Source organism: Pomacea canaliculata, linkage group LG7 (assembly GCF_003073045.1).
Source record: "Pomacea canaliculata isolate SZHN2017 linkage group LG7, ASM307304v1, whole genome shotgun sequence".
Classification (NCBI taxonomy): domain Eukaryota; kingdom Metazoa; phylum Mollusca; class Gastropoda; order Architaenioglossa; family Ampullariidae; genus Pomacea; species Pomacea canaliculata.
In genome coordinates this window covers 14,444,594-14,456,885 of record NC_037596.1, presented here as the reverse complement: position 1 = coordinate 14,456,885, position 12,292 = coordinate 14,444,594, and the positions used below count along the sequence as shown (strand labels likewise).

Genomic DNA, 12,292 nt, shown 5'->3' with positions numbered 1-12,292 from the left:
GAAGGGAGCCATGTTGAAATCAGCACCAAACACTCTATGGATGTGCAGTTTTGCATTTTTGTTTTTTGACCTGACAAGTCGACCTGCTTGAAATTTGAACTTCCTTGACAATGAAAGTAGTCAGTCATAGTCAATAACTTTGCTATTTTGCATAAAAGACATATACACATATAATTGCAGCTAGAGGTAAATTTAAGAAAATACGAGAAGATATAAAGATTAGTAGTGCACAAGGAAGATTGTGCTATTGGATTTCGGATGTTGCCTCAGTGATGGAGTGATTGACAAAGTTTCTGACAGTCATCGATCCGTGGACAAACACACGTAAATCTTAGCATGCTATCCAAGTCCAGGTCCAATCAGAATTCAGTTCTTGGTGGCACAAGCCCAAAAATTAGCATCCATCGAGATAGACGTCTTCTGGCTTCTGGTGAAAAATAGACCCATAAAATCTTATTGTTACTGTTAGTATTACACATGTGTACCCAATTTTAAGCATGTTTTGTATGATGTAAACAAAGTGGTATTTGCATATGAAATAAATAGATATGTTTTTGAAAAGTTCACTAAGTTATCAGTAGGGTCATTAGACAAGGTGTTAATAAATTGTTCTTTATATCAAAACTCAAAGAAACGGATTGCATGAGTTAAGGCATATTCCTTGAACAGCTTAAATTGCCACGAATGTGAAAAATATTAGGTACAGATAAGAGTGTAAATAAACTTGTTGTGGGTGTTTTTTGTTTGCAGAAGTATCGCAACTGTGTTGTAAATATTTCTAGCAAATGCCAAATTTTCTTACCCTATAAAGCATACCAGGCTTAATTATTGGGCAACTGTCTTGGCGCAGTAATTCATGGGCATGAGCTGTTATCAAGAACACACCTGATGATGGTGAAATTCTATAATTGTGGTTACTGCAATAAATCCATTAAAGCAGAATATAAAATAGTATTTTCACAATCCATTTTCTGGTCATAGCTTTCCAAATAATGTAACTGAAATTTTGGCTTATAGACGCTTATAATTAAACTATATTGTAATCCATTTAACATGAACTGATGGTCACTTTTCTTGACTGAGGTCTGGTGGGCACTGATACAGTTCTTATGGAGTCAGTATGGAGAATATGGCGATGAGTAGTTTCTTGAGTTAGACTTGCTTGGACATAACGTTGATGATATGTTTAGCCAAAATGTTTGTGCATGTTTTTCTGTAATTTCCTGCTGTGACATATGATGATGTGGTTGTAGCAAGTTCTTGTCCATTGTGCTTGTTGTCATAGGCTGTGAAAATACTGATAGGGATGTTTACCCAGTGGCTTATATCAGGTGTTCTGTAGTCCTGCTGTGACTGGTGCAGAAATGTTGTGTCCGTGCCGCTCTAATGCATTGCAAAATTTCTGCAGAGACATTTGCCCTTCTAGTTTGTAGCATTCTGCATAGCTCCATTAGTTTCATGCAGAATGCTGTTGGCTTCTTCGGAGTTGATGGGGATAACCATGTTGTCTACTAACGTTACAGGCTCTGGCTCACATTCACAAAGCTGCACTGTTGATTTGGTGAAGCTTGCGCGATATAATAATAAAGGGAAGAACATAAAAAAGTGCTTTGGTATTTTGATACTGTGTTTCTACCTTACAGAAATATTCATGCACATAGTTCTGTCATTGTTCAAAAATGCTGCGCTAACTTCTTTTTATGTCCACCTACACTGCTTAAGACTCGATAGGTACTTACGTAAAGTAACTCACCTATCTTAGTTTCAGATTGGGTAAATTAAGGAGCTGTTAGAGCTTTCATGTCTATAAAATAGGAAATTTTTTTATAATCTTTAAACACAAAACGGTGAGAATATTATAAGTATTTAATATAAAGTCTGGGAAAAGGCGACAGGTCCCTGTAAGCAAATGGCGAAATGCGAAGAATAAGATGTGCAGCTCAATGATGTAAGAGGGCAACTAGACAGGGAGCTAGCAGTCCATGAGTAGATTAGATGGCAGAGCTAGCTTGTTATTAACTCTCAATAGTAACATTTATATTCCCAATCTTGTTTGTTTTTGGTGAAAAGACGAGGTGTCTTCACTAATGTGATATTGAATGCATGAAATAAAATGTGAAAAGTATAAATTTTAAGATGAATGCTTGGGGTAAACTTCTGTTTTTGCAATGAAACATAATAATTTGCATATGTGTACCTTGTGCGATCAAAACATGTAATTTGACGGTAGTGAGTCTTGTCAGAATCTGGTGGTCAGGACAAAATGGTTGGTTTGTCTCTTAAAACATGTCGGCAAACAATGATCATCCTGAAAGTAACAATAGGAAATTTTAATGTATAAGTCACGATATATAATGTCTAAGTGAATAAGTGCATCATGAGAATCACCATTTGGAATTCATCGTTATAAGCATATTCAAGCTCATCAAAAGGTGGCATTTCATGAGAGCTGTAATGGCATAATGGTGGTATGATTTATAGATAAGGTCTACACACTTATACTAATTCTTTGATGTTTTTCCTCGAGCAGTGCTTATATAAATTAGAGAATATATTGGCCAAGTCAATGGTGTATCATTTAAGTTTACATAAAGAAATCTAAACATTATGAATATTTATCAAATGTTCATATACTGCTATTTATAGTATATATATTATTAATGATGAAAGCAAAGAAAGAATGGATCTTCTCTTACACAAGCTTGCATAAAGGCTTCTGGTCCACAATAGGACACCAGTAGATCTCTGGGGGACGTGGTGCACAGCACAAGAAGCTGCATTTGTTTAGTTGTGGGCAGATCTGAACTCTTCAATGTGGACAGAGACAAGACCTTCTCGGGCAGCTTTTCAGCCCTCAGCTCAGTCACTTGAGAGAGATATTATTTTTTTCTTGTGATTGAAAATAGACACAATCAACTTGACTGTAGATTATCCCTTATACGAGCTCTCGTTAGATATTGAATTTTCACTCAGCATTATGAACTAACGGATAAAGAAGGTTAGTATACTATCTCATAATCGTTCATGCATTTTCAATAACTCTCTAAATTATAAAAAGTATGTATTTCATCTTAAAAAAGCCTGATGTGTTTATCTCGGCATCTCTCTTCTATCATACATATGTTTTTATACTTAACTTACACACACACTGACTCGAAGAAATAAGATAATAAATTATATATGTTTCATAGATAGCATAGTTTTTACACCGTCCGCTCGCTGTTAGGAGATTGGCAATAGATTTCCAAAGTTCTTCTGGTGTGCCATGGTCAAAAAGAGTGCTTGTGAGAGGTCGGAAAAGGAACTAACTTTTTCTAGTAGCACTACTGGCTGAAGGTCTAAGAGGATATATGCCTGGAAGGTGTCACGTTCTCCTGTTGCATCCGCGCGCTCTCGGACGCTCGTATGTCGATTTTGCCCGCCTGGTCAGGAGTCTCTGTTTAGCCGGCAATGAAAGTTGCTCATATCTCCGCTGAAAGTTTACTAAGTTAACGCCCGGCGTTTTATCACGGGACCGTATATGCCAAATGATACCACTTTCTTTGAGCAGGGGATAGATATAGAATTATTTGCACCGGTATATACTGAGAAAACGGAAGAAAATAACCAAGTAAGACAATTTGGTGGCATAAGGTCAACGATAGAAAATTCATGGTTCGGTAATGTGGAATGTGCTGGCTGGTTGTCGTAGTACACACAAGTATGCCTAAATTACACGTGGGTGCACAAGTATTTTAATTGTTGCAGAGCGAGCTGCGACGAAATAGTTCGAGGCATGACACGTCGAGAAGATGCAGCGCTGCACATTGCCTGATAGAGAACGACTGCGTCTGCACAATACATGATGCCATCAAAAGAAATTTACGCTGCCAGTTAATTCACCGTATAACTGCTGCTAAAGTGAGTTAATAGTATTACTGCGAGTATGGCGCACAGTATGGAGAGGCTACTGGAGAACTTATGGGGAAAGCTTCATATAGGGAGACAGCGGCATGAATTGGGCTTGCTCGTGTTTTCATTAACTTTGACGGTTGAATTCTTCTAATTATGTTACTATGAGAAATGTTGTTCTCAGTATCGTTGTATCATTTGTTAGTTGTAACATGATTTGTTCTTGTTCATCAATAACGCAGTTTTTTTGGTTTTGTTTTTTTTTTCTGTTTTGAAAGGAGAACAACGAAATGACTCCTCCTCCGGGCCTGTCTAGAAATACTTGGCTAATTTGTACGCATGTGGGGAAATACCCAATCCGAAATTTAAAAGACTTTCAGCGATAAAATATTATTATAGTGCCTAAATATTCCTTCGTTTCTTCTTTTATAATATAGTGGACCGTCTCTTTTATCTATGTTAAGATAGTCGCATTCTTGGACGGGGTGTTTCGAAGCTTTGTTGGATAATAAACGAAACCGTGTCGAGATGATAGGACTGAGTCCACCCGACGCCTACTCCTGCATGAGAAATGAGTAAGAGACAAGAATCACATATTAAAAGTATGTGAGCTTGTTCTGGACTGTTTATATATATAAAGAAAGTTTATTCTCGCAGTGTATTGCTGACGATGTGACCTTCGGTTGAACCCAGTGCGGTAAGCACTTTGCGCAATATTGTGTTGGACGTATGTTTCCTTATGAATAGTATCTAGCTTTTTTGATATAGATATAGTATATATATACAACACGCAATATAAGTCTATATAGAGATATAATAACGTCATCATTGATTAAGACCTTTTCCTAGAAGATCAGTTTTTTTGGGTAAAAGAAATCAAGAATAGAGATTGCCGCCCGCTACCGCCGGTATACTATGGCTGCTCCGTCTCCCCTTTCTCGGTTACTGCTTATTCTAAGATCAGACAGATCGGGATGGGGAGGACAGATACGCTCACACTATCTTAAGTGCTGTACATATAAACGTGCCTCTCTTTTGTATTATTAATTAAAAGTAAGATTTTCTCAATGCATATAGGCTGTGATGTTTGACCTTACGCCTTAGCTGTGTCGTACATAACTCAATACTAAATATTGTGGTCTTTCTTGATACCAGTAAAGCCTGAATCAGGTTTATGTAGGTGCGAGCTGGAACAACAGTAGCTTCTACATAAGCTACTAGGCATGCTGCTATACCTCTTACAAAGAGCATGAGCGCTGGTCGCATCGGGTGCACGATGATGATGATGATGATGATGATGATGATGATGATGATGATGATGATGATGATGTCTGGTTCATTTTGTTTCTTTACTCCTAATCTCTCAACCTCCCACTTAACAACAGATACCCAGACGGTAACCATGCATCTCTGTGTCAATGCTTTGATCTACCTCCTTTATTTATACAAAAAACACACAAACATGAGAAGGAGAGAGATCCATACATTGATTAGTTGATCCTGGCCTATTCCATGTCAGCTTGTAATTTTTATAACGGATTGCAGAACGATTTGTCTTGTCATTGATGTCGTAGACAAACTCCTGCCGTGGGCTGGTTCCATTGGTGGAGATGCTGTCCCAAAGGTTAAGGCCGTCTATACCCTCAATGGTCCCGTTGCCACCGGCCACTCGTTGCAGAGTCGGGTGCCTGTGGTTGTTGTGAGATAAAAATGAATTATTATAAACGCCATACATAGTTAAACAAACTAACTCCTTTCTTTAATCTCTTGCTAATATTTTAAGATTTAGTGTAGCTGGCGCCTCGCTGACCACCTACCTAGTAGTCGTTACATGAGGTTACAAATCCCAAAATACTGTAAAATTAGCATTGGAAGCAAAATGAAGGGTTTGACATCAAAACAAAGTTTATACTTTCCCATTTAATATTTTAAGTATTGGCATTTTGCTTACTAAATTCCTTCAGTTTACATAAATTTAGGACAGCGTGCAGCCCTACGGTGACGAAAGGCTTTCTTAAGTTTCCTCTTTTTTTCAAAGGCGTTTCATAATTAGTGATGTGATGAAAATGAATGAGTTTTACTTCGACAGTTAACTGCTACAATTTTAACAAGGCGATTTTTGCGAACTGAGGCCTGGAATTATTGTCTAGAATGTTTATATTTTTGATGACCATTATTATTGTGTTTCTCAATAACAAATTGTAACACCTTCTTGAACGATTCCATCTGTACCATTGCATGCACATATATATATATCTTCGGACTTACATCCCTCCATTGGCATCCAATAGTAATGGTGCAGCTCTATAGTGTTTGTTCCATATTCTTACAATTCTGTAGTACACGGAACTTACATGCTTTAAAGGGTCTTTATTTGTTATCAGATTGTTTTGGGGGTTGGCATCACATGGAGTATATTCATGACATATCTCTCAAAGTCGAACTAAATTAAATCATATTTTTAATCCGTTTGTGTCGTAGATATGTTTTTGTTGAGTTTTCTTTGGCTGCGATCTATCTCTATTTTTAAATATCCCTTTTTATCTTTAAAATAACAAAAGGGACTATTTTTGCAATGGCATAAAACATATCAAAGACAATCTGCCCAATGATAAAATTATTGACTTGAAAATCCCTAGCACCACAATTACAAACGCTTTAACAAAGATCTACAAATTAAGGTCGCTCAAAAATATATACACATAATGCAAATTGTGTATATTTATATTTTTGTATATACACATAATGCAAATTGTGTATATTTATATTTTTGTATATATATAATATTCTTTGTACACATACTCAAATCGTATATATATATTGTTAACTTAAAATTAGCTTCAATATAAATGCCTATATATAAAAATAAGAACATTAACAATACCACTAGAATCACAAAAGCAATCAGGTGTTTTTTAAAACACTTTCCATTTTCGCCTAATCAAGTAGGAAATGTATACATATAAAACAATTGTTGATTCATTCTCTAACGAAATCCTACCAATCAACGGCGTGGACAAGACCATTATAGGGTGTGTTGCCATTCAGCAGTGTCTTGCTGTAGAGGAAACTCAAGACTTTGGTTCCTCCTTCCCACAGAGTCTTTTTGGTCCCCCTTAGCGGCCAGTTGCTGGAGGCTGCATTGATGGGCCCGCCGTTGTCCGAGGTGAAGACGATGAGCAGGTTGTCCATGTAGCCCAAGTCTTCCAGCTCGCGCGTGATGTTACCGATGCCCTCGTCCATGGCCGCCGCCATCCCACAGCGCATCTTCCTGTTTTCTGACGAAGTGACGTGTGAGCAAAATGTGTTGACGTAGTGTTCAGGTACTTCAAATGGCGTGTGTATGGCTTGATAAGCCAGGTAGAGGAAGAGAGGCTTAGACTGGTCGTGGGTCCTAAGGATGTCGATGGTTCTTTGAGTGTACAGGTGTGTGGAGTAGGTGCCCTTATCGGACCATACAGGTGTGTAGTTGAAAGAGAGGTCATAGCCGTTCCAGGCACCGGTGTGGTTGTAGTAGTCCGAGGCGCCATTGTACATACCGTAGAAGTTGTCGAACCCTCTTCCAACAGGCGTCATTTCCCGACGACAGAAGCCCAGATGCCACTTGCCCACCATTTCCGTGCAGTAACCGGCCTCCTTCATACTCTGCGGCATCATCTTTTTGTCCAGCGGCACGGAGCCATTATGTAAACTCCCAAGTTCTTCATCGAAAATGCCCATGCGGTACGGGTAGATACCTGTCATGAATGCAGTTCTGGAAGGGGTGCAGGACGGACCTGCATACGCGTTGGTCAGCTCCACCCCGTTCGCCCTCAGGCGGTCTATGTTCGGGGTGTACATCTCTTGATTTTTCCACCCCACGTCAGCATAGCCCAGATCGTCGGCAACGATAAACAAGATGTGGGGAGGCGACGCTGTCGTTAACGACAACATTAGCGTCGAGATGAGAAGAGTTTGTAGTAGCATGTTAGGTCACTGCCTCGATTCCTAGAGTAAGAATATATCAGTTAAAACTAATATGTCTTATAACTCAAGAGTTACCTGTCTGCTAAAACTCCGTATCTATAAACTCAGGTCAGGGTCATGAGCTGCTAATTTATTTAAACTTTTTACCCAACATTTTCTTCCAATTAGCGATGGCGGGGTTTAATTGCAGCCTTTTGCTCCACTAGGGGCGATTAGGAACAAGAAGAAGAGGCGATGGCGGAAATCGTGAGGGACTATGGTAAACAGTCGTGAACACAAAATTCATGGGTTAGGACCAGGAGTTATGTTCTAGATGCACGAGTTCTTTAAAACATAGTTTTTGGACAAGAAAAAGAAATTGAAACCTCCAGTTTATGGACACTTGATGGCGCAAGCAAGTACCTTTACCATCCGTTTATTTGAAAACCCCATTCTGATCCCTTTCTCCCAGATTGGTTATTGTTGTTGGTTTAGGTTGACAGAAATGTACATGGAATGTTGTGACCTAACAAATAAAGAAGAAACAGAAAATGGTACATCGCTTGTTTTGCTCTTTATTCAAATTCATAATCTGAAAGAAACAAATGCCATAAAAAGAAACTGGCTTTCGTCATTTTGGTTCAAAACCAGAGGAAGGTATTAGTCCAGTTATCGAATGTTTGCTGACGGAGGAATATTTGGTTAGAATGAATAAGGTTATTTTCCCGTTGCATTATACTTATTTTCTAACGTTTTTAGTTTTCTGTCTACAGCTGTAGGTTTTCGGCTTCTCCCCATGATCAAACAAGCCGGAATCAAAACCTTATAGAAATTCCCGATATAACGATTACTATGTAACTTTATATTCCCAGTCGCTCATTAATTGGAAAGTTGTTTGGCTGATTATCGACTAAAGTGAGGGAACTTAACTCATGGGTTAATAGTCGATGCTGAAGAACACGAACCCTTAACTATGAGGGTGTTTTTGTTTTCTTGTCTCAGTGACCAGTGACTAGAAACCCTTTGCTTTTTTTCCTTTGGTAATTATGGTTTAAACGAGAAGAAATTTATCTTCCAATATTTGTTCTAGAACATTATTTGTTAAAAACAAATAAATATGACACGCAGATGACTGCTGATTTTCTAAAACAAAATTTCTCAGTTTAGTTGTAGATTCTTGCTTCACAATTTAACTTACTAACGCACAAAGAATGACATCATTTTTTTCGGAAAGAAGTTGTCACGTTTGTGTTTAATTTCAAGAATATAATGAAACACATTTTCCTTCTTCTAATTGTCATGAGAAGAAAAGATTCTGCTAAGATCGTTGAAACTAACAATTCATTTACAGTGACACTTACCTATAGGTTCTCTCGAAGACGCTCTCGAGTCTTACAGGCGCAGTCAGTGAGAGGTATGAATATATATATATACTCATCTCCTGACACTCTAGCTCTTGCCACGTGGGCCAATCATCTACTGATCCATTCACAGTATTACATGAAAAACACAAACAGCGACCAAGTCTGGTCTATTGTTTGTGCAGCACACAAGATGAAAGTTCGAAAATTCGATTTACTACGCGACAGATGCATAAACCAAAATTTCTTCTCTCTCTCTCTCTCTCTCTCTCTCTCTCTCTCTCTGTTTATATATATATTGTTAGGGGATTATCGGTTTTTGGTATGACATTATCACAGGAAAGCTGATACATTCATCTCCTTACAGGGTCTTATCTGCCTTTCTGCAACTCAGGCACTTTTAGTTGTTCACTCCCCCTTTCGTTTTCCTGTCTTCTTTCTCTCCACCTTTCCCTTGTACATAAACACACATGCAATTTAAAAAGATCACTTTCACACGTTAATACACAAAGATATTCCCGCAGCAGATTTTCTTATTGCTTTGCAGTGATGTTACCTTTCGGCGAAGATCAATTAGTACGAGAGAAATTTGGCCAACATTAGAAATTTTCAGCCATTAAGTCATTACTGCTCTGTGTTTTGCAGATTTTACAAGGGTCTTCTTTTAATTTCCAGTGTAATTACCTTTCAAAGAAAAGGCAGCTTAAGAGATCGCAGTGGGTTGAGCCTAGATTACTTGACAAAATATCTAGTCTTTCTTTTGATCAATCAGTTCAAAATAGGCAGAAAATATTGACAGGCACCAAAGCTCCACGTGAAATTATTAGAATATAAAAATCTCTTAAATCGGATTAAGCAAGTTATAATAAGTTTTTTGGTTTCTTACCACCCGTTGACGTGGAGCAGCTTTCCTGAGATAATGAAATAAATAAAAACTTGATAATCCCCTGACAGAAACAGAAAGATATAGAGAGTTACAAAGAAGAGTAAACAAGACGAACTACTCCATTGTCACGAAAAAAGGTAACAGCTGCATAGAATTAAGAAATCATGCAAGGAATGTTACTGGAATAGAATCTGACAATTAACTTCTGTAGTTCATGACCCCTGTTCGTACTTTCGGATGGCAGGTCTAGGGCAGGAGGTGACGATGCTTGCACACGATCATTCCACGTATCAACAAAAAGTTGTCATGCACGAGTTCACCTTTTATAATGATTTACAGTACTGGATGCTGGACTAGCAAAGAAAATTTTCTGATTCTGACATGTTGGCTACTTTGTTCATACCTTGTTGTCGTTATCAAGGGTGTCCACTGTTTCCAGCGATCTCCAAGAAAATGAACTTTTCGATTAACCTTCGGTTTAATATATCAATTTCCGAGAAAAATTACTAATGCGCTTTTTTGTGGATATACAGACTTTTAAAAACGATTTTGTTCTACTTCAGTCACGACTGATACACAATATCTGTTTGAACAGACAAGCGTCTGGTAGTGACAGATTTTCGGAAAGCTAGACGGAAGGAAACTCAGTTGTATAATTCAAATTGGGATATAAATCTTAAATAATGTGTGTAAAATATAACAAAGATTCTAGCGGTATACTGGTCTCTCAAAGGTATTCACAAAGATCATTTTATACTTTAAATGGCTACTTTTTCTACATTCCACTTGTAATCTTTGAAATCGACTCGACGTTTTTATTGCAGAGTTTTATTTACTTATTTATTAATTTTTTTGTAGCAGATTAAGAATTGAAGAAAACAGTGTGTGCGTGAGAGAGAGAGAGAGAGCTCATATGTAACAGATTGGTTTTCATGAGTACAGATTTTTTAAGTCTTGTATATAAAATGACATCTATGCTGTAGTCAGACGGTGTTATATAATACAAGTTCTAATCGAACCTAATACGAGATGCGTGAACATACTTGTTAACTAGGTTCTCAAATCATTAGGACATTTTTCATCATAATAATTCGTCATAGACTGGATTATGCGCAAGACAATTCAAGACAATAACACCGGTATCCAGTGGACCTTCACCAAACATCTAGAGGACCTGGACTTTACAGATGACATTAGTCTTCTATCTCATCGGCAACAACATGCACAAACCAAACTGAGAAAGCTAGCAGAGGAAGCAGAGAAAACTGGTTTAAAAGGTCAAAAGAAAGAAGATCGAAGTGGTGAAAATCAACAAGCAGGAACTCCCAATCCGGCCTCTAGGAGATAGTATCCTGATAACAGATCACTTAATGCAGTGATGCCCAACCATTTTTCGGCCTGCGGGCCATACACATTTCCGACATGCGTGTCACTGGCCACTTCACCGCACAAATACAAAAAAAAAAAGAGCAGATACCATTTTTTATTAGAAACAAGTTGTACTTACCATTAATTATATAGTAATTAGTTGGATATTTGAAGTTGTTTACCCCAAACCAACTTCTGAATGTCCGGCTGCATCGTAGAGACACCAAGTCGGAGCACTGAATAGAAATGTTCGTCCATCGAAAAAAAAGAGACAGTGGGCTTGACTGGAGCAGAAGAAATTCAGAGCTTTTTTCACTGTGTTTTTTCATAGTTAGGTTTTTTAATTATATTTTTTTAACTAATAAACGTAGGCAGACTCGTACAGGAAAACATTTTTTGTAATTGGAGAGAAAGAAGGCGCAATTGTCTGACCCCGCTGGTGTGCTCGAGAGAGTGTGAATGAGTAGCGGTGTCGTGACAGCATTGACCTGTATTGACTCGCGTTGGATTTTAGAACAGATGTAGCTAATACTACATAGCTGCTTATTTCTATCAGTGAGCTTAATGATGACTGCGATAAAACCCAGCAACAGCTTTCGATGGAGTCAATGAAAGACACTACAACAGGAGAGGATTAGCTTATGAAAGGGAGCACAGAGAAGCAAGGACTTCCACAGGGAAAATCGAGAAGGTTTTGTGACCAGAATTCATACGGCCAGATTTGGAAAGGCTCGTGAAGTAATTCAGACACCTTCGCTTTTCACATTAAATTTGTTAAGTGAACACCAAGATTTGTTATTACCCATTTCCTTTGCCAGTTGGTTATGAAAATAAATGTTTC

General features: G+C 38.0%; 1 protein-coding gene and 1 pseudogene across 1 annotated transcript; both read right to left on the bottom strand.

The window, feature by feature from the left end:
- Nucleotides 1–5,449: 5,449 nt before the first annotated feature.
- Nucleotides 5,450–5,626, bottom strand: LOC112568592 (the record flags this gene model as incomplete). Its single annotated transcript, XM_025245967.1, is given in 1 exon segment — nt 5,450–5,626. A coding segment is annotated over 1 exon segment (177 nt), but the record flags the coding sequence as incomplete, so codon positions are not given.
- A 1,262-nt stretch (nt 5,627–6,888) lies between these two features.
- LOC112568591 lies at nt 6,889–7,863 on the bottom strand (annotated as a pseudogene).
- Between the last annotated feature and the right edge of the window lie 4,429 nt (nt 7,864–12,292).